The sequence below is a fragment of the Pelophylax lessonae genome (genome assembly GCF_965119305.1).
Source record: "Pelophylax lessonae genome assembly, chromosome: 4".
In the NCBI taxonomy this organism is placed as follows: domain Eukaryota; kingdom Metazoa; phylum Chordata; class Amphibia; order Anura; family Ranidae; genus Pelophylax; species Pelophylax lessonae.
In genome coordinates this window covers 676,939,783-676,960,407 of record NC_138771.1, presented here as the reverse complement: position 1 = coordinate 676,960,407, position 20,625 = coordinate 676,939,783, and the positions used below count along the sequence as shown (strand labels likewise).

Here is a 20,625-nt window from a genome sequence, read left to right as displayed (position 1 = left end):
GTGTTCACTGTACCCCCACAAAGGTTTTGTTCACTGCACCCCACAAAGATTTTGTTCACTGCACTCCAAAAGGATTGTGTTCACTGCACCCCAAAAAGATTGTGTTCACTGCAGCCCACACACAGAAAAATGGATGTGGATCACTGACACCTGCCTATCTCCTATCCCACACCACACAGCAATATCGATTGTAGTTTGTAGAACACACTTTCCCTAAAATTCAGCAGACTCTGTCCCTAACAGGATTGAGAAGAGATCATAGATCAGGAGAACTAAGTGCAGACCCCACCCCACACAGCAATATCGATTGTAGTTTGTAGAACACACTGACCCTATAATTCAGCAGACTCTATCCCTAAAATGCCTACAACTCGCCCTGCCTCCGACCTGTCCCTCAATTCTATCCGGACACAAATGTTTTTTTCCTGCCTATCTTTCCCTAATCAGCAGCCAGCACGTTGATGTGTGCTCTGTCCCTGATCTAAGCAGCATAATGACGCCGCTGCGGCTGCCTCGAACTTATAAAGACTTGGTCACATGCTTCAGACGGCCAATCACAGCTACTGAGACATTTGCAGGCATGGCTGGGATGGCTTAAGGCACACCAGTTAAACGATTGTTGATTGGCTGTTGAAAGCCCGCCATGAAAAGAGCGCCAAAGCATGCAAAACCCGGAAATAAAACGACCGAACACAGATTTTTACCCGAATATACAGTAAAGTGTCCGTGTTCGTGTTCGGGTAACAAAAATCCAATTATTCGGTACTAACACGAATAATACAGTCCGTGTTCGCTCAACACTAGTGATGTTTAATGTTCTCTGGTTTTGTTATCCTAAACAAGGGGGTCCTCACACTTTCTAAGCAAAGGGCCAGTTTACTGTTCTTTAGACTTTAGGTGGGCCGGAGTATTGCCAGTGGGAGTAGAACATGTCTTAGCATTAGTGGGTGTAAACAATGACCCATCTTTAGTATTAAGGACTATTTCTCAGTGCCCCATTGGTGTCAGTCGGAAGAATAGTGCTCCACCATTGGTGTCAGTGGGAGGAATAGTGCTCCACCATTGGTGTCAGTGGGAGGAATAGTACCCCATCATTTGTGTCAGTGGGAGGAATAATGCTTCATTATTGGTGTCAATGGGAGGAATAGTACCCCATCATTGGTGTCAGTTGGAGAAATAGTGCCCCAAGGGCCAGATAAAGGTAAGCAAAGGGCCACATCCAGCCCCCAGGATGCAGTTTGGAGACCCCTGTCCTAGACCATGATAATACTTTGCTTTTTCTACCAAGTTCTGCTGTTTCTTTGGGGACCAAAGACTTTTGGTGGGGGGTGAAGTGTGTAACCCTGGGATGATGCTGCTGTAGACACAGACTGGCTGTGTTCCACCCAGTATAATAGAGACCACCTACTAACACAAGGATTTAGGGAGAGGCCGCTGGCCAAATGCACATTACATTTTGACAAATGAGGGACAGTGTTATCTGCGAGTATAACAGACATGTAACAAACAGAAGAGGGCGCCAGATCTGTACAAGCAAGATAAAAAGTGTAATTTATTAAGTATCACTTACATGTAGACAAGCTGTAAACTAGTGATGTTGTATCTCTCTATCTCCTGTCTGATCAATGTTTATAAACAATGTTACTTTGTATCTCTCTATCTCCCGTCTGATCAATGTTTATAAACAATGTTACTTTGTATCTCTCTATCTCCAGTCTGATAAATGTTTATAAACAATGTTACTTTGTATCTCTCCATCTCCTGTCTGATCAATGTTTATAAACAATGTTACTTTGTATCTTTCTATCTTATCTGTAGATCAAAGTGATGATCATTTAACTCCCTCTTCACACCAGAGTCCCACCATAAAATAAAGAAGAAAGGTGTGGTGTGGTGCAGCAGATGAGAGCTGGGCATTGTGCAGCCATGATGACTCCTCAATAATGAGATTAAGCAGTGCTCCGCCCCCCCCCCCCCCCCACCAATGCCAGTGGTCCTGGAGGGGAATGAATAAAATCTGGTACAGCAGGAACTTCTAGATATTGCAGCAAGGTCTGAATCACACCCACATGGACCTTGCTCGGAGTTTTGCTGTTTTCTATCAGTGGGTGAGGGAACTATCTAAGCACCATTGACACTGTGCAGAAGCTGAGAGTGAAGGACCGGGTTTTCCACACATGTCCTGTTGAGGTCTGGCGGGGTATAGAGCCCAATATGGCCACTAGCCTGATATGAATGACGTTCAACCCCCCTCCCCCACCCCTGGAGCCTACTTATCCTCCTGAGGCCCTGGGCTTACTTAAGGTAGTGTTTGAGGACTCATTGAGGGGTCAGGGGCTGGCTGTGTTGGGGGGCCTGGCCCTAGTGGGAATCCAGAACCAGGGCCTGGGATGGGACCTGAAAGTGTGATGAATTCTGCCCAATAGTATTCTTAATGCCAGCTTTCGGAGGGGACTGACCCAACCATGCTGGACAACCTCCTCCTCTGAACACGGCCCAAATGTCCTGAGGTCTCCTCAGCCTAGAGTTTTCCTAACCAAGTTCTTGGAGGCTTTATAGTTGACAGGAGCCTGGAGGACCTCAGGGGTCTGGCTGATGGACTGCGGTCTGAGAAGGGCAGAAAGATATGAAGGTGCTTTCTGGATTTCCCATGTTCTCCCATGGACAGGATAGGACGATGCGGCCCACTTGTAATGAAGTGACTCAGCTGATTAGCTGGATAGAGATACAAATCTGTGTGTGCATGAGGAGACCTCTACTGAGGGAGGAAGTATGGTAGATGCCATTGTGGAGCTCCACCCCCCTGGCTGTCATGCTGGGATTGAGGGATCAATGGATTCCAGAGCGCTGACCTCATAGGCTGCGTGCTTGTTCCGGTCCTTGAACAGAAAGTGCCGGGGTCTTAGGCAGCCAGGGAAGTGGCACACCCCTTTACTTCTTTCTATGGTTGGGTGTGGTGGGGTCCCAGGAGAGTCACCTGAGTCTACCATTCACCCAACTCAGTGAAGATCGTTGACCCCCATCTCCTCACAACTCCCCATTGTTCCTCTAATTCCCCCCACATACCATTAAGTGAGACGGAGTAGAAATTTACCGACTTTTTATTGATGTACGCGGGCCGGAGTGGCCGAAATCACTTTACATTAAATATATTATATACACATCGTTATATACAGTACAAGGCCACGGTGTGCGTCAGTGTGTGTGTGTCAGTGCGTGTGCGTCAGTGTGTGTGCATCAGTGTGTCTGTGTCTGTGTGGTGGGGGATGAACAGAAACGGTGAGCAGATTTCTGTTTTACAAAACATTTAGTAGAAATCTAAATCTAAGAAAACAACAGTTCAACATTTTTCCTGTAACGTCGCAACATGTCTGGACACTTTGTGGGGGCAGCGGCAGTTGTCTGGACACTTTATGGGGGCAGCGGCAGTTGTCTGGACACTTTGTGGGGACAGCGGCAGTTGTCTGGACACTTTGTGGGGACAGTGGCAGTTACCTGGACACTTTGTGGGGACAGCGGCAGTTGTTGGACACTTTGTGGGGACAGTGGCAGTTGTCTGGACACTTTGTGGGGACAGCGGCAGTTATCTGGCTTTTTTGGGACAGCGGCAGTTGTCTGGACACTTTGTGGGGACAGCGGCAGTTATCTGGCTTTTTTGGGACAGCGGCAGTTGTCTGGACACTTTGTGGGGACAGCGGCAGTTGTCTGGACAAATTGTGGGGACAGTGGCAATTGTCTGGATACTTTGTGGAGACAGTGGCAGTTTTCTTGGACACTTTGTGGGGACAGTGGCAGTTGTCTGGATACTTTTTGCTATGTATGGTGGTAGTTGTCCAGGTATTTCTTGGTAGGTACAGTGGCAGTTGTCTACATGCTCCTTGGTGGGGTGGTAGTAGTTATCTGGATTTGTTTTTGGTCAGGGTGGTGGCAATTGTCTGGACATTCTTTGGCAGTGAAGGGATGATGGCAGTCCATCTATGCAGGCAGGCACATGAGGAAGGTGGAATGGGACAGTAATATCTTCCAGACATGAGGCCATTTCTAGCTCTGTCAGTCTATGGCGGGGAAGATAAGGAGAGGCTTCAGATGGTCTTCTCTCTGAAAGTCTCTCTAGGAGTTATACCGAACTGTGAAGTACACTCGTCCCTGAAATTTGTCCCGGTCGTCGTTGTTGATGATGTTGGCAGCTTTCACAAAGCATTCCACGTTATGGTCCATGTTTTGTGTCAGGTTCAGGAATTGCACCGCCACGAAAGGCTGGGTGTAGTTTGGCTGCAGGAGAGGGGAGAGCAAAGAGGAGTCAGTGACCAACTGATGGGGAATTAAATTCCACATTGGACTGGGGCAAAATAAAATAAGATACCCCACAGAATGTATCCTTATATCATATCCTCAGATGTTCCCACTGCCCTGTACCCTAGTCAATCCCATTCCCAGATGTTTACTAACTGTCCTATACCCGGGATAAGGGGATGGTGTCCTGCCACCTATGGCACCCTACAGAAGGTTCTTACCTGTGCCTGGGTTCTAATAGGAGTAGAACATGGAAGGACCCAATGGACTGTACAGTACCATCCCTGGAGGTTTACATTGCCGTATGTCCTGTACAATCCTATCACTGGAAGTTCACACTGTTCTGCCCCCTCTGGCACCCTTCAGGAGGTCCTTACCTATGCCCATTTTCCATAGTAGGGGTAGTATATGAATAGACCCAATGGACTCTACAATCCCATCCCCAGGTGTTCACACTTCCCTATACCTGGGGTAAGGTTTGATGTTCTGCACCCTCTGGCACCCTACCGAGGTGTTCATACCTGTGCCTGGATTCCAAAATAGGGGTAATACAATCCCATCCACTGCCTTATACCTGAGGTAAGAATTGGTGTTCTGCCCCCTCTGGCACCCTGAAGGTGGTCCTTACCTGTGCCCATTTTCCGTATTAGGGGTAGTATATGACTAGACCATATGGACTCTACAATCCCATCCCCAGGTGTTCACACTTCCCTATACCTGGGGTAAGGTTTGATGTTCTGCACCCTCTCGCACCCTACCAAGGTGTTCTTACCTGTGCCTGGATTCCAAAATATGGGTAATACAATCCCATCCACTGCCTTATACCTGAGGTAAGACTTGGTGTTCTGCCCCAACTGCCACCCTGTGGTAGGTCCTTACCTGCACCCAGTTTCTATAGTAGGGGTAATACATGGATGGACCCAATGGACTCTACAATCACATCCCTGGATGTTCACACTGCGCTATTCCCGGGGTAAAACTTGGTTTTCTGCCCCGTCTGGCACCCTTGTGGGAGGTTCTTACCTGTGCCCGTTGCCCATAGTAGGGGAAATACTTGAGGTCGATGCTGCCCAGGCCTTGGCTGGTGCTGGGGAAATAGACTCTGCTGCCCAGGAGATTGTCGTTCTGGGAGAGGAAAGAGGTGTCAGATACCGGGGTGATCTCACAATTATTGATAATATCTATCAATTCCTATCATACATATCATATATCATTTATCGCTGGAATCCATGAACAGACCCTATAGTGCAATATTTCTCCATTCTTATTACTCCTGGACCAGGCCGAGACAATAATCAATAATCTATAGATTACAGGGTGGGGGTTCAGTGGCAAAATAATCAAGAAGAGGAGTAAAGGCGTCTATATGGTGCTGGCTGATCATACCCGGAGATCATAGGAATGATTATAATCTATACTGTGTTCTCTATAGTGAGATATATGTATAGCAATGTGTAATTCAGATGTATATCCCATATACTGGATGCCGGCATGGGATAAGGGCAGGGGTCAACTATGGGGGGATATCAGGTGCATCTATAGGGTCCATATAAATGTCTATAAAAATGTTCTTTACATTCCACCTCTACCTGTCTACCTAAGGAGCATCTATAGAGGTCTATATGAATGACTTTATAGATCTTCTATATATTCCACCTCTACATGTCCCCTGTATAGAGTTACATACCATATTCTGTGTAATAGTGATGTACATTGTATATACTAGGTGCATGTGGGGTCATAGGCAGGGGCTGGCTAGGGGGGTCTATAAGGGGCATCTATAGGGGTCTATATGTATGCCTTTATAGATCTTCTATATGTTCCACTTCTCCCTCTATAGGGTTTTATACATATATATATATATTAGGGATGTATATTTTTTTATACTGGGAATTCTATAAAAGTAGGTTTGGGCCTGGAAATGTCTTTGCAGGGTTGCTCTATGTCTTCTATAGGCTCCTTAATCCAGACACACCATGTATGTCTCTCACTATTAGATGAACTTTTATTCTATATAATAGGGATGTGCAGTCTTTGTGTCCTTATGTCACAGAAGGTTTGGCTATGGGGTCTATATGAGGAGCCTATGGTGCCCCTATAGGCTCCACCTATAACGGTTCTATTTATAGTGAGTTTTAGCTTCTGGGGACAATAAAGAGAGATTATGGACCACAGTGAGCCCACCATGTACTCACCTTGCCGGTACAGTTGATGGTGATGGAGGTGTTGGAGAGGTTTGGGATGACTTCTGGAAAGAACTTTATCACCTGGCGTAATAGAGAAGAATGATGAGCCCCAACAATCTGCTGTTAGGGGGGTATAGTAAGGGGGCTAACGCATAGAGAAATGGGCTACAATTAAGAGGTGGGGTAAAATTTCAAGAGATTGGGGTAACAAACCGAGAAATAGGGAACAATCAAAGAGATGGGGTAACATGCAGAGAAATGGAGGGTAACATATAGAGAGATGAGGGTAACATAGAAAGGTGGAGGGTAACATATAGAGAGATGGGGTAACATAGAGAGATGGAGGGTAACATAGAGAGATGGAGGGTAACACATATACTGTAGATGGTGGGTAATATATAAAGAGATTAAGCATAACATATATAGAGATGGGGGTAACATATAGAGAGATGAAGAGTCACTTATAGAGATGGAGGTAACATACAGAGATAAAGGGTAATGAACAGAGATGGAGGGTAATGAACAGAGATGGAGGGTAATTTATAGAGATGGAGGGTAATAAATAGAGATGGAGGGTAATGAACAGAGATGGAGGGTAATGTATAGAGATGTAGAGTAAGAGGTGTACAGAGATATGAGGGTGGTTTAATATATGGTAAATCCACCCCCCCCCCAAGATGCCTCACCCGGTTAATTTTGATGAGCACACATGGCGTTCCACTGGCATATCCATAGGATGTATCATTTAGCCCAGAGCAGCTACCCAGCAGGTCCCGTGTGAACTGACACGCCTGCTTGGGGAAAGTAATGTTGTCCTGTCTGAAGTAGCCTTGAAATGCGCAGTTGATGCCCCTTTGCTGCTGGGTGGATTGGTCGTAACCTGCAGGAGAGAAGGCAAAGGCGATAGGGTCACAGCAGGAAGGTTCTTCAGAGAGATAGTACTTTAGATTGGACCTAGACTTCCTAGAAATATCATGGTGAGAGCAGCAGATGGAGGGCCCAGAGATAGGCATGTTAGGGGGACAATAAGTAGAAGATGCCTCTGAGGGAAGGGGGGTTGGACTGGATGTATATGATGTGGAAGGATGAACGGAGGATCTCAGTATCAGAGGTAGTATCATGGACAGAGGTTGGGCACAGTGTGTGTTGGGCAGAGGATTGGAGACCAGGTGACTGGAGCACGGTGTGAGGTCAGTGATAACCAATGATGAGAGAGGTCAGATTTCATGGGCTAAGGTTGGACAGAGGGTTGGAGATCAGGTGTCTGTAGAGCAGTGTTAGGTAGGTGGTACCCAATGATGTAAGGGGTCAGATGTCATGGGTTGGGATGAGGTTGGACAGAGGGTTGGAGATCAGGTGTCTGGAGAGCAGTGTGAGGTCGGTGATAACCAATCATGAGAGGGGTCAGATGTCATGGTTTGAGGTTGGACAGAGGGTTGGAGTTCAGGTGTCTGGAGAGTGGTGTGAGGTCAGTGATAACCAATGATGAGAGGGGTCAGATGTCATGGTTTGAGGATGGACAGAGGGTTGGAGATCAGGTGTCTGGAGAGTGGTGTGAGGTAGGTGATACCCAATGATGAGAGGGCTCAGATGTCATGGGGATGAGGTTGGACAGAGGGTTGGAGATCAGGTGTCTGGAGAGTGGTGTGAGGTCGGTGATAACCAATGATGAGAGGGGTCACATGTCATGGGTTGAGGTTGGACAGAGGGTTGGAAATCAGGTGTCTGGAGAGCGGTGTGAGGCCGGTGATAACCAATCATGAGAGGGGTCAGATGTCATGGGTTGAGGTTGGACAGAGGGTTGGAGATCAGGTGTCTGGAGAGCAGTGTGAGGCCGGTGATAACCAATCATGAGAGGGGTCAGATGTCATGGGTTTAGGTTGGACAGAGGGTTGGAGATCAGGTGTCTGGAGAGCGGTGTGAGGTCGGTGATACCCAATGATGAGAGGGGTCAGATGTCATGGGTTGGGGATGAGGTTGGACAGAGGGTTGGAGATCAGGTGTCTGGAGAGCGGTGTGAGATCGGTGATAACCAATGATGAGAAAGGTCAGATGTCATGGGCTGAGGTTGGACAAAAGGTTGTAGATCAGGCATCTGGAGAGTGGTGTGAGGTAGGTGATACCCAATGATGAGAGGGGTCAGATGTCATGGGTTGGGGATGAGGTTGGACAGAGGGTTGGAGATCAGGTGTCTGGAGAGCGGTGTGAGGTAGGTGATACCCAATGATGAGAGGGGTCAGATGTCATGGGTGGGGATGAGGTTGGACAGAGGGTTGGAGATCAGGTGTCTGGAGAGCGGTGTGAGGTCGGCGATAACCAATGATGAGGGGGGTCACATGTCATGGGTTGGGGATGAGGTTAGACAGGGGGTTGGAGTTCAGGTGTCTGGAGAGCGGTATGAGGTCGGTAAAAACCAATGATGAGGGGGGTCAGATGTCATGGGTTGAGGTTGGACAGAGGGTTGGAGATCAGGTGTCTGGAGAGCGGTGTGAGATCGGTGATAACCAATGATGAGAGGGGTCAGATATCATGGGTTGGGGTTGGGAATCAGGTGTCTAGAGAGCAGTGTGAGATCGGTGATAACCAATGATGAGAAAGGTCAGATGTCATGGGTTGGGGATGAGGTTAGACAGGGGGTTGGAGTTCAGGTGTCTGGAGAGCGGTATGAGGTCGGTAAAAACCAATGATGAGGGGGGTCAGATGTCATGGGTTGAGGTTGGACAGAGGGTTGGAGATCAGGTGTCTGGAGAGCGGTGTGAGATCGGTGATAACCAATGATGAGAGGGGTCAGATATCATGGGTTGGGGTTGAGAATCAGGTGCCTAGAGAGCGGTGTGAGATCGGTGATAACCAATGATGAGAAAGGTCAGATGTCATGGGCTAAGGTTGGACAAAAGGTTGGAGATCAGGCATCTGGTGAGTGGTGTGAGGTAGGTGATACCCAATGATGAGAGGGGTCAGATGTCATGGGTTGGGGATGAGGTTGGACAGAGGGTTGGAGATCAGGTGTCTGGAGAGCGGTGTGAGATCGGTGATAACCAATGATGAGAGAGGTCAGATGTCATGGGTTGAGGTTGGACAGAGGGTTGGAGATCAGGTGTCTGGAGAGCAGTGTGAGGTCGGGGATAACCAATGATGAGAGGGGTCAGATGTCATGGGTTTAGGTTGGAAAGAGGGTTGGAAATCAGGCATCTGGAGAGTGGTGTGAGGTAGGTGATACCCAATGATGAGAGGGGTCAGATGTCATGGGTTGAGGTTGGACAGAGGGTTGGAGATCAGATGTCTGGAGAGAGCAGTGTGAGGTCGGGGATAACCAATGATGAGAGGGGTCAGATGTCATGGGTTTAGGTTGGATAGAGGGTTGGAAATCAGGCATCTGGAGAGTGGTGTGAGGTAGGTGATACCCAATGATGAGAGGGGTCAGATGTCATGGGTTGAGGTTGGACAGAGGGTTGGAGATCAGATGTCTGGAGAGAGCAGTGTGAGGTCGGGGATAACCAATGATGAGAGGGGTCAGATGTCATGGGTTTAGGTTGGATAGAGGGTTGGAAATCAGGCATCTGGAGAGTGGTGTGAGGTAGGTGATACCCAATGATGAGAGGGGTCAGATGTCATGGGTTGAGGTTGGACAGAGGGTTGGAGATCAGGTGTCTGGAGAGAGCAGTGTGAGGTCGGGGATAACCAATGATGAGAGGGGTCAGATGTCATGGGTTTAGGTTGGAAAGAGGGTTGGAAATCAGGCATCTGGAGAGTGGTGTAAGGTAGGTGATACCCAATGATGAGAGAGGTCAGATGTCATGGGTTGGGGTTGAGGTTGGACAGAGGGTTGGAGATCAGGTGTCTGGAGAGCGGTGTGAGGCCGGTGATAACCAATGATGAGAGGGGTCAGATATGATGGGTTGAGGTTGAGGTTAAGGTTAGACAGAGGGAACAAGTACAGGGGACAGATGTGGGGTGATGGTGGAGATAGATACGAATTACCTGGGGATGGGTGCTGGTGGCAGACTTTTGGGTGCTAGAGGGCAATACATATTGGTGGCAGGTGGTGGAAGGAAACGGATGAATGTTGGATGACAGACACAAATATAATGTATCAGAGATTTTTGTGCACTCACCTTTCAGTGCCAAATCGATGCCGTCAACATACTGCTGCCATGTTTTGTTTTGTCCATCAAATGTGATCTGTAGGGATTGTATGTTGGGTCTGATCATTAACCCTGCAAGGAGAGAGACGGCAGATATGAATACAAGAAAAATATTCAGATGGTATGCCAACTCCTGTTAAAAAAATGTTCTCCCCAATGACTGAGAGCTCTCCCTCCCTCCAATGACTGAGAGCTCCCCTTCTCCCCCAATGACTGAGAACTCCCCCTCTCCACCATGTTCTTCCCAAAGATTGATGTCCCAGTGCACCATGACCTCCCCACAGACTGACAGATCCTCTACTCCACCATATTCTCCCCAATGACTGACAACTCTCCCTCTCCCCCAAAGACTGATGGTTCCCCCAGTGCACCATGACCTCCCCACAGACTGATGAATCATCTACTCCACCATGTTCTCCCCAATGACTGACAATTCACCCACTACACCAAGAGCTCCCCACAGACTCACCGTTCATCTACTCCACCATGTTCCCCCCAATGACTGACAGTCCACCCACTGCACCAAGAGCTCCCCACAGACTCACCGTTCATCTACTCCACCATGTTCCCCCCAATGACTGACAGTTCACCCACTGCACCAAGAGCTCCCCACAGACTCACCATTCATCTACTCCACCATGTTCTCCCCAATGACTGACAGTTCACCCACTGCACCAAGAGCTCCCCACAGACTCACCATTCATCTACTCCACCATGTTCTACTCAATGACTGACAGTTCACCCACTGCACCAAGAGCTCCCCACAGACTCACCATTCATATACTCCACCATGTTCTACTCAATGACTGACAGTTCACCCACTGCACCAAGAGCTCCCCACAGACTCACCATTCATCTACTCCACCATGTTCTCCCCAATGACTGACAGTTCACCCACTGCACCAAGAGCTCCCCACAGACTCACCATTCATCTACTCCACCATGTTCCCCCCAATGACTGACAGTCCACCCACTGCACCAAGAGCTCCCCACAGACTCACCATTCATATACTCCACCATGTTCTACTCAATGACTGACAGTTCACCCACTGCACCAAGAGCTCCCCACAGACTCACCATTCATATACTCCACCATGTTCTACTCAATGACTGACAGTTCACCCACTACACCAAGAGCTCCCCACAGACTCACCGTTCATCTACTCCACCATGTTCCCCCCAATGACTGACAGTCCACCCACTGCACCAAGAGCTCCCCACAGACTCACCGTTCATCTACTCCACCATGTTCCCCCCAATGACTGACAGTTCACCCACTGCACCAAGAGCTCCCCACAGACTCACCGTTCATCTACTCCACCATGTTCTCCCCAATGACTGACAGTTCACCCACTGCACCAAGAGCTCCTCACAGACTCACCGTTCATCTACTCCACCATGTTCCCCCCAATGACTGACAGTTCACCCACTGCACCAAGAGCTCCCCACAGACTCACCATTCATCTACTCCACCATGTTCTCCCCAATGACTGACAGTTCACCCACTGCACCAAGAGCTCCCCACAGACTCACCATTCATCTACTCCACCATGTTCTCCCCAATGACTGACAGTTCACCCACTGCACCAAGAGCTCCCCACAGACTCACCGTTCATCTACTTCACCATGTTCTACCCAATGACTGACAGTTCACCCACTGCACCAAGAGCTCCCCACAGACTCACCATTCATCTACTCCACCATGTTCTCCCCAATGACTGACAGTTCACCCACTGCACCAAGAGCTCCCCACAGACTCACCATTCATCTACTCCACCATGTTCTCCCCAATGACTGACAGTTCACCCACTGCACCAAGAGCTCCCCACAGACTCACCATTCATATACTCCACCATGTTCTACTCAATGACTGACAGTTCACCCACTGCACCAAGAGCTCCCCACAGACTCACCGTTCATCTACTCCACCATGTTCCCCCCAATGACTGACAGTTCACCCACTGCACCAAGAGCTCCCCACAGACTCACCATTCATCTACTCCACCATGTTCTCCCCAATGACTGACAGTTCACCCACTGCACCAAGAGCTCCCCACAGACTCACCGTTCATCTACTTCACCATGTTCTACCCAATGACTGACAGTTCACCCACTGCACCAAGAGCTCCCCACAGACTCACCATTCATCTACTCCACCATGTTTTCACCAATGACTGACAGTTCACCCACTGCACCAAGAGCTCCCCACAGACTCACCATTCATCTACTCCACCATGTTCTCCCCAATGACTGACAGTTCACCCACTGCACCAAGAGCTCCCCACAGACTCACCATTCATATACTCCACCATGTTCTACTCAATGACTGACAGTTCACCCACTGCACCAAGAGCTCCCCACAGACTCACCGTTCATCTACTCCACCATGTTCCCCCCAATGACTGACAGTTCACCCACTGCACCAAGAGCTCCCCACAGACTCACCATTCATCTACTCCACCATGTTCTCCCCAATGACTGACAGTTCACCCACTGCACCAAGAGCTCCCCACAGACTCACCGTTCATCTACTTCACCATGTTCTACCCAATGACTGACAGTTCACCCACTGCACCAAGAGCTCCCCACAGACTCACCATTCATCTACTCCACCATGTTCTCCCCAATGACTGACAGTTCACCCACTGCACCAAGAGCTCCCCACAGACTCACCATTCATATACTCCACCATGTTCTACTCAATGACTGACAGTTCACCCACTGCACCAAGAGCTCCCCACAGACTCACCGTTCATCTACTCCACCATGTTCCCCCCAATGACTGACAGTTCACCCACTGCACCAAGAGCTCCCCACAGACTCACCATTCATCTACTCCACCATGTTCTCCCCAATGACTGACAGTTCACCCACTGCACCAAGAGCTCCCCACAGACTCACCGTTCATCTACTTCACCATGTTCCCCCCAATGACTGACAGCTCACCCACTGCACCAAGAGCTCCCCACAGACTCACCGTTCATCTACTCCACCATGTTCTACTCAATGACTGACAGTTCACCCACTGCACCAAGAGCTCCCCACAGACTCACCATTCATCTACTCCACCATGTTCTCCCCAATGACTGACAGTTCACCCACTGCACCAAGAGCTCCCCACAGACTCACCATTCATATACTCCACCATGTTCTACTCAATGACTGACAGTTCACCCACTGCACCAAGAGCTCCCCACAGACTCACCGTTCATCTACTTCACCATGTTCTACCCAAAGCAGTGTTAATTTCATCAACGAAAATATTTTCGCCATAGTTTTCGTCAGCTGCATGTTTTCAGTGACAAAAACTAAACAAAAATACAATTCGAATGAAGTCAATTGATGAAAACTATAATGAAAATCAAGTCCAGCTTCCATCAATGAATGAGAATGGAAGGAAAATGTGAGGGAGGGACGTTTATCCACTTGAACATCTCTTTTCCTCGCAGCTCTGCCTGTCTGTTAAAGCCCCGACCCCCTAACTATCGGCAAGCTATATTATCTGAGAGACGCAGGCTCTCACCAATCCTTTCCCTTTCCTATGCAGTTCCACACATTACACTCATTCACACTCTTTGGCGCCCTCTGCTGGCCTTAATCGACAACACATTTCCATCCCCAGAATATAATAATAGTACATTAAAGTTTAAACATGTATTGCACTACCATGCATGAATCAGTAGGGGGCATCTACTAAGCTGCTGAATGAAAAAAAAATTAAGAAAAAAGGGTTTTCTTATTTATTTCTTAATATTTAATGTTGGCATTACAGCCAATAGAGATGACATTTTTTGAAATATATTTTAAAGTTGCACTTCTGTTTGTCAAAAAGCAATATCTTTGTTTGTTTATGAAACTTTATAAAGACGTTATATATCACAACGGCCAAATCTGTGTCTGTAGTGCGTGCTCAACCCTTCATACCGGAAATTATAACACTTTATTAGAAGTATATCATGAGATTGGCAATTCTAGAGAAATGCTTCAATAATGCATTACAATGTAACTAAACCCATTACATTTTAGTCCACTAAAATACGACTAAAACTAAAATGGCATTTTAGACAAAACACTACGACTAAAACGAAATGCAAATTTTACGTCAAAATTAACATTGCCATAAAAACAGACTGATGGTTCCCCCAGTGCATCCTGACCTCCCCACAGACTGGTGGATCATCGACTGACTGATGGTCTACTCCACCATGTTCTCCCCAATGACTGACAGCCCCTCCTCTCCACCATGTTCTCCCCAATGACTGACAGCCCCTCCTCTCCACCATGTTCTCCCCAATGACTGACAGCCCCCCCTCTCCACCATGTTCTCCCCAATGACTGACAGCCCCCCCTCTCCACCATGTTCTCCCCAATGACTAACAGCCCCCCTCTCCATCATGTTCTCCCCAATGACTGACAGTTCATCCAGTGCACCAAGAGCTCCCCACAGACTGGTGGAGCATCGACTGACTGATGGTCTACTCCACCATGTTCTCCCCAATGACTGACAGTTCATCCAGTGCACCAAGAGCTCCCCACAGACTGGTGGAGCATCGACTGACTGATGGTCTACTCCACCATGTTCTCCCCAATGACTGACAGCCCCTCCTCTCCACCATGTTCTCCCCAATGACTGATATCCCCTCCTCTCCACCATGTTCTCCCCAATGACTGATATCCCCTCCTCTCCACCATGTTCTCCCCAATGACTGATATCCCCTCCTCTCCACCATGTTCTCCCCAATGACTGACAGCCCCTCCTCTCCACCATGTTCTCCCCAATGACTGACAGCCCCTCCTCTCCACCATGTTCTCCCCAATGACTGACAGCCCCCCTCTCCACCATGTTCTCCCCAATGACTGACAGCCCCCCTCTCCACCATGTTCTCCCCAATGACTGACAGCCCCCCCTCTCCACCATGTTCTCCCCAATGACTGACAGCCCCCCCTCTCCACCATGTTCTCCCCAATGACTGACAGCCCCCCCTCTCCACCATGTTCTCCCCAATGACTGACAGCCCCCCCTCTCCACCATGTTCTCCCCAATGACTGACAGCCCCCCTCTCCACCATGTTCTCCCCAATGACTGACAGCCCCCCCTCTCCACCATGTTCTCCCCAATGACTGACAGCCCCCCCTCTCCACCATGTTCTCCCCAATGACTGACAGCCCCCCTCTCCACCATGTTCTCCCCAATGACTGACAGCCCCCCCTCTCCACCATGTTCTCCCCAAAGACTGACAGTTTATCCAGTGCACCAAGAGCTCCCCACAGACTCACTGTTCATATACTCCACCATGTTCCACACAAAAATGACAGCTTTGACTCTCCATCTTTTTTCTTTCAAAGGTTAACAGCTTGCCCACCCCACCATGTTTTCCCCAAAGATTGATGGTTTGCTTCTCCGCCATGTCCTCCCTACAGACTGATGGTTCATCTACTCCACCATGTTCTCCCCATAGACTGATGGTCCCACTACTCCACCATGTTCTTCTCACAGACTGATGGTAGGACTCTTCCACCATGTTCTTCCCGCAGACCGATGGTTTGCCAACTCCACCATGTTCTCCCCAAAGACTGATGATTCACAACAACCTCCCCACAGACTGATGGGTTGTCTACTCCACCATGTTCTCCCCATAGACTGATGATCCAATTACTCCACCATGTTCTCCACATAGAATGATGGTCCCACTACTCCACCATGTTCTCCCCATAGACTGATGGTCCCATTACTCCACCATATTCTCCACATAGAATGATGGTCCCACTACTCCACCATGTTCTCCCCAACGATCAATGATTCACAACAACCTCACCACAGACTGATGGTTTGTCTACTCCACCATGTTCTCCCACAGACTGATGGTTTGTCTACTCCACCATGTTCTCCCACAGACTGATGGTTTGTCTACTCCACCATGTTCTCCCACAGACTGATGGTCCCATTACTCCACCATGTTCTCCCACAGACTGATGGTCCCATTACTCCACCATGTTCTCCCACAGACTGATGGTCCCATTACTCCACCATGTTCTCCCCAAAGACCAATGATTCACCACAACCTCCCCACAGACTGATGGTCCCATTACTCCACCATGTTCTCCCCAACGATCGATGATTTACCACAACCTCCCCACAGACTGATGGTTTGTCTTCACCATATTCTCCCCACAAATTGATGGTTTACCTACTCCACCATGTTCTCCCCAAAGAGTGATGCTCACCTACTCTACAACATTCTTCCCATAAACTGAGACTTCACCCACTTCACCATGACCTCCCCAAAGACTGACAGCTTGCCCTCTCCCTCTTCAGCCATATAAAGCCTCACCACAGTCCTCACCCTGCAGACACATCATCAGATATTTCTCTGTATCTCCTGTACCATCTCTTGATATGTTTTATTTCCCTGCTTGGGGGGTATTTTTTGTTTTGAGACATTTGTACCCAGCTTTCTCAGTGAGATGCTATGGAGGAACACAATGTCCTTCTCCAGCCACCTGTGGTGGTCTCTGAAGATGAGGACTATGTGAAGGGGTCTGAATAGCAGGACTGAGGAGAGCTTTCATTGGCAGCTAGCTATGGATAGGAAATAGAGGCAACCCCCATAAGAAACAGATGAGGAGCATTGGGGGGAGTTCTTTCTTACCTGGATATTGCAGTCGATCTTCATATGTTGGATAATTATCATCGATGGTCTGCAGCATCACATACAAACAGAGAGCGAAGATTCCCGAGAGGACGGCATAGAACACCAAATAGAAGATCAGGATCAGCGCTGGGGGAACAAAAGAGCAATCGTCTTCATCTCATCTCATTGGATATGGAGCCGCACCTCACTAATAACACGGGTTACAGCTCCTCCGAACTGTGATGTGGGGAGCTGTAGAGGAGGATCCCCCTGAACTGTGATGGGGGGTGCTGTAGAGGAGGATCCCCTGAACTGTGATGTGGGGAGCTGTAGAGGAGGATCCCCTGAACTGTGATGTGGGGAGCTGTAGAGGAGGATCCCCTGAACTGTGATGAGGGGTGCTGTAGAGGAGGATCCCCTGAACTGTGATGTGGGGTGTTGTAGAGGAGGATCTCCTGAACTGTGATGTGGGGTGCTGTAGAGGAGGATCCCCTGAACTGTGATGTGGGGTGTTGTAGAGGAGGATCTCCTGAACTGTGATGTGGGGAGCTGTAGAGGAGGATCCCCTGAACTGTGATGTGGGGTGTTGTAGAGGAGGATCTCCTGAACTGTGATGTGGGGTGCTGTAGAGGAGGATCCCCTGAACTGTGATGTGGGGTGTTGTAGAGGAGGATCTCCTGAACTGTGATGTGGGGTGCTGTAGAGGAGGATCCTCCTGAAATGTGATGTGGGGTGCTGTAGAGGAGGATCCTCCTGAAATGTGATGTGGGGTGCTGTAGAGGAGGATCCTCCTGAAATGTGATGTGGGGTGCTGTAAAGGAGGATCCCCCTGAACTGTGATGTGGGGTGTTGTAGAGGAGGATCCCCTGAACTGTGATGTGGGGTGCTGTAAAGGAGGATCCCCCTGAACTGTGATGTGGGGAGCTGTAGAGGAGGATCCTCCTGAACTGTGATGTGGGGTGCTGTAGAGGAGGATCCCCCTGAACTGTGATGTGGGGTGCTGTAGAGGAGGATCCTCCTGAAATGTGATGGGGGTGCTGTAGAGGAGGATCCCCTGAACTGTGATGTGGGGAGCTGTAGAGGAGGATCCCCTGAACTGTGATGTGGGGTGCTGTAGAGGAGGATCCTCCTGAAATGTGATGTGGGGTGCTGTAGAGGAGGATCCTCCTGAAATGTGATGTGGGGTGCTGTAGAGGAGGATCCTCCTGAAATGTGATGTGGGGTGCTGTAAAGGAGGATCCCCCTGAACTGTGATGTGGCTGCTATAGAGGAGGATCCCCCTGAACTGTGATGTGGGGAGCTGTAGAGGAGGATCCCCTGAACTGTGATGTGGGGTGCTGTAGAGGAGGATCCCCCTGAATTGTGATGTGGGGTGCTGTAGAGGAGGATCCCCCTGAACTGTGATGTGGGGTGCTGTAGAGGAGGATCCCCCTGAACTGTGATGCGGGGTGCTGTAGAGGAGGATCCTCCTGAAATGTGATGTGGGGTGCTGTAGAGGAGGATCCCCCTGAACTGTGATGTGGGGTGCTGTAGAGGAGGATCCCCTGAACTGTGATGTGGGGTGCTGTAGAGGAGGATCCCCTGAACTGTGATGTGGGGTGCTGCAGAGGAGGATGTCAATATACAAATAATAATAGTGATAAGATAGAAGGATTTTATAGATGGGGATCCCACCTTCTGTTGTCCCCACTACCCCCACCCATATTATGTCCCCCATAGATTCCCCTCATCCCCCTGCTCTTACCCCAGCTGCTGCCGGTGCGCCCCATAAATTCCCGAGTCTTGGGGTTCCACATAAACTCCTTCATCTCATCGAAGACCTTTTGCCAGGACCTGTTCATGGTGAGGGCTGCCATCTTGCCCGACCTGTTTGTGCTGCCTCTGATCCTGGCACTGCACCACACCTGACTTTAAATCCTTTCATGGGACACGCCCCCCTCATTATTATTCATAGTCTGCCCTCCCTCACCTGGGAATAAGGTGGAGGTGTTAGACTGGTATCAGAGGTCAACCCCCCCCCCCTCCACAGACTCCTCCCCTTCTTTATTACATTCTGTTCTTCTCTATATCTCCTGACTGTACACAATGTATCCTCCTCTCCTCTACTAAATCCTATATATAGTATCTCACAGAAGTAAGTACACCCCTCACATTATTCCATGTGACAACACTGAAGAAATGAGACTTTGCTACAATGTAAAGTAGTGAGTGTACAGCTTGTATAACAGTGTAAATTTACTGTCCCCTCAAAATAACTCAACACACAGCCATTAATGTCTAAACTGCTGGCAACAAAAGTCAGTACACCCCTAAGTGACAACACACAGCCATTAATGTCTAAATTAGCCATTTTCCCTCCCCGGTGTCATGTGACTCGTTAGTGTTACAAGGTCTCAGGTGTGAATGGGGGGCAGGTGTGTTACATTTGGTGTTATCGCTCTCACTCTCTCATACTGGTCACTGGAAGTTCAACATGGCACCTCATGGCAAAGAACTCTCTGAGGGTCTGAAAAAAAAAATTGTTGATCTACATAAAGATGGCCTAGGCTATAAGAAGATTGCCAAGACCCTGAAACTGAGCTGCAGCACGGTGGCCAAGACCATACAGCAGTTTACCAGGACAGGTTCCACTCAGAACAGGCCTCACCATGGTCCACCAAAGAAGTTGAGTGCCGTGCTCAGCGTCATATCCAGAGGTTGTCTTTGGGAAATAGACGTATGAGTGCTGCCAGCATTGCTGCAGAGGTTGAAGGGGTGGGGGAGGGGTCAGCCTGTCAGTGCTCAGACCATACGCCGCACACTGCATCAAATTGGTCTGCATGGCTGTCATCCCAGAAGGAAGCCTCCTCTAAAGATGATGGACAAGAAAGCCCACAAACAGTTTGCTGAAGACAAGCAGACTAAGGACATGGATTACTGGAACCATCTCCTGTGCTCTGATGAGACCAAGATAAACTTATTTGGTGTCAGATGGTGTCAGGCGTGTGTGGGGGCAACCAGGTGAGGAGTACAAAGACAAGTGTGTCTTCCTACAGTCAGGCATGGTGGTGGGAGTGTCATGGTCTGGGGCTGCATGAGTGCTGCCGGCACTGGGGAGCTACAGATCATTGAGGGAACCATGAATGCCAACATGTACTGTGACATACTGAAGCAGAGCATGATCCCCTCCCTTCAGAGACTGGGGGGCAGGGCAGTATTCCAACATAACGACCCCAAACACATCTCCTAAGTGACAATGTCCAATAGGCCCAAAGTGGAAATATTTTGTGTGGCCGCCATTATTTTCCAGCACTGCCTTAACCCTCTTGGGCATGGAGGTCACCAGAGCTTCACAGGTTGTCACTGGAGTCCTCTTCCCCTCCTCCATGA

At 49.0% G+C, this 20,625-nt stretch overlaps 1 protein-coding gene and 1 long non-coding RNA gene across 2 annotated transcripts in view; one reads left to right on the top strand and one right to left on the bottom strand.

Moving 5' to 3' along the window:
* Nucleotides 1-3,374: 3,374 nt before the first annotated feature.
* The window catches only part of LOC309553727, a 208,954-nt gene continuing 191,703 nt past the window's right edge, over nucleotides 3,375-20,625 (top strand). The window contains exons 1-2 of the long non-coding RNA XR_014225183.1: nucleotides 3,375-3,582; nucleotides 3,764-3,831. This is a non-coding gene — a long non-coding RNA (uncharacterized lncRNA). The remainder of the gene's footprint in view (nucleotides 3,583-3,763; nucleotides 3,832-20,625) is intronic.
* Nucleotides 4,111-19,126, bottom strand: LOC309553725 (sodium/potassium-transporting ATPase subunit beta-2-like; the record flags this gene model as incomplete). Its single annotated transcript, XM_082255103.1, has 7 exons — nucleotides 19,001-19,126; nucleotides 17,275-17,403; nucleotides 10,595-10,696; nucleotides 7,166-7,359; nucleotides 6,489-6,560; nucleotides 5,317-5,418; nucleotides 4,111-4,272 (listed from the first exon to the last, which is right to left on the bottom strand). Exons 1-7 carry the CDS (start codon nucleotides 19,110-19,112, stop codon nucleotides 4,111-4,113), a joined length of 873 nt encoding a protein of 290 aa, XP_082111229.1. The 5' UTR covers nucleotides 19,113-19,126.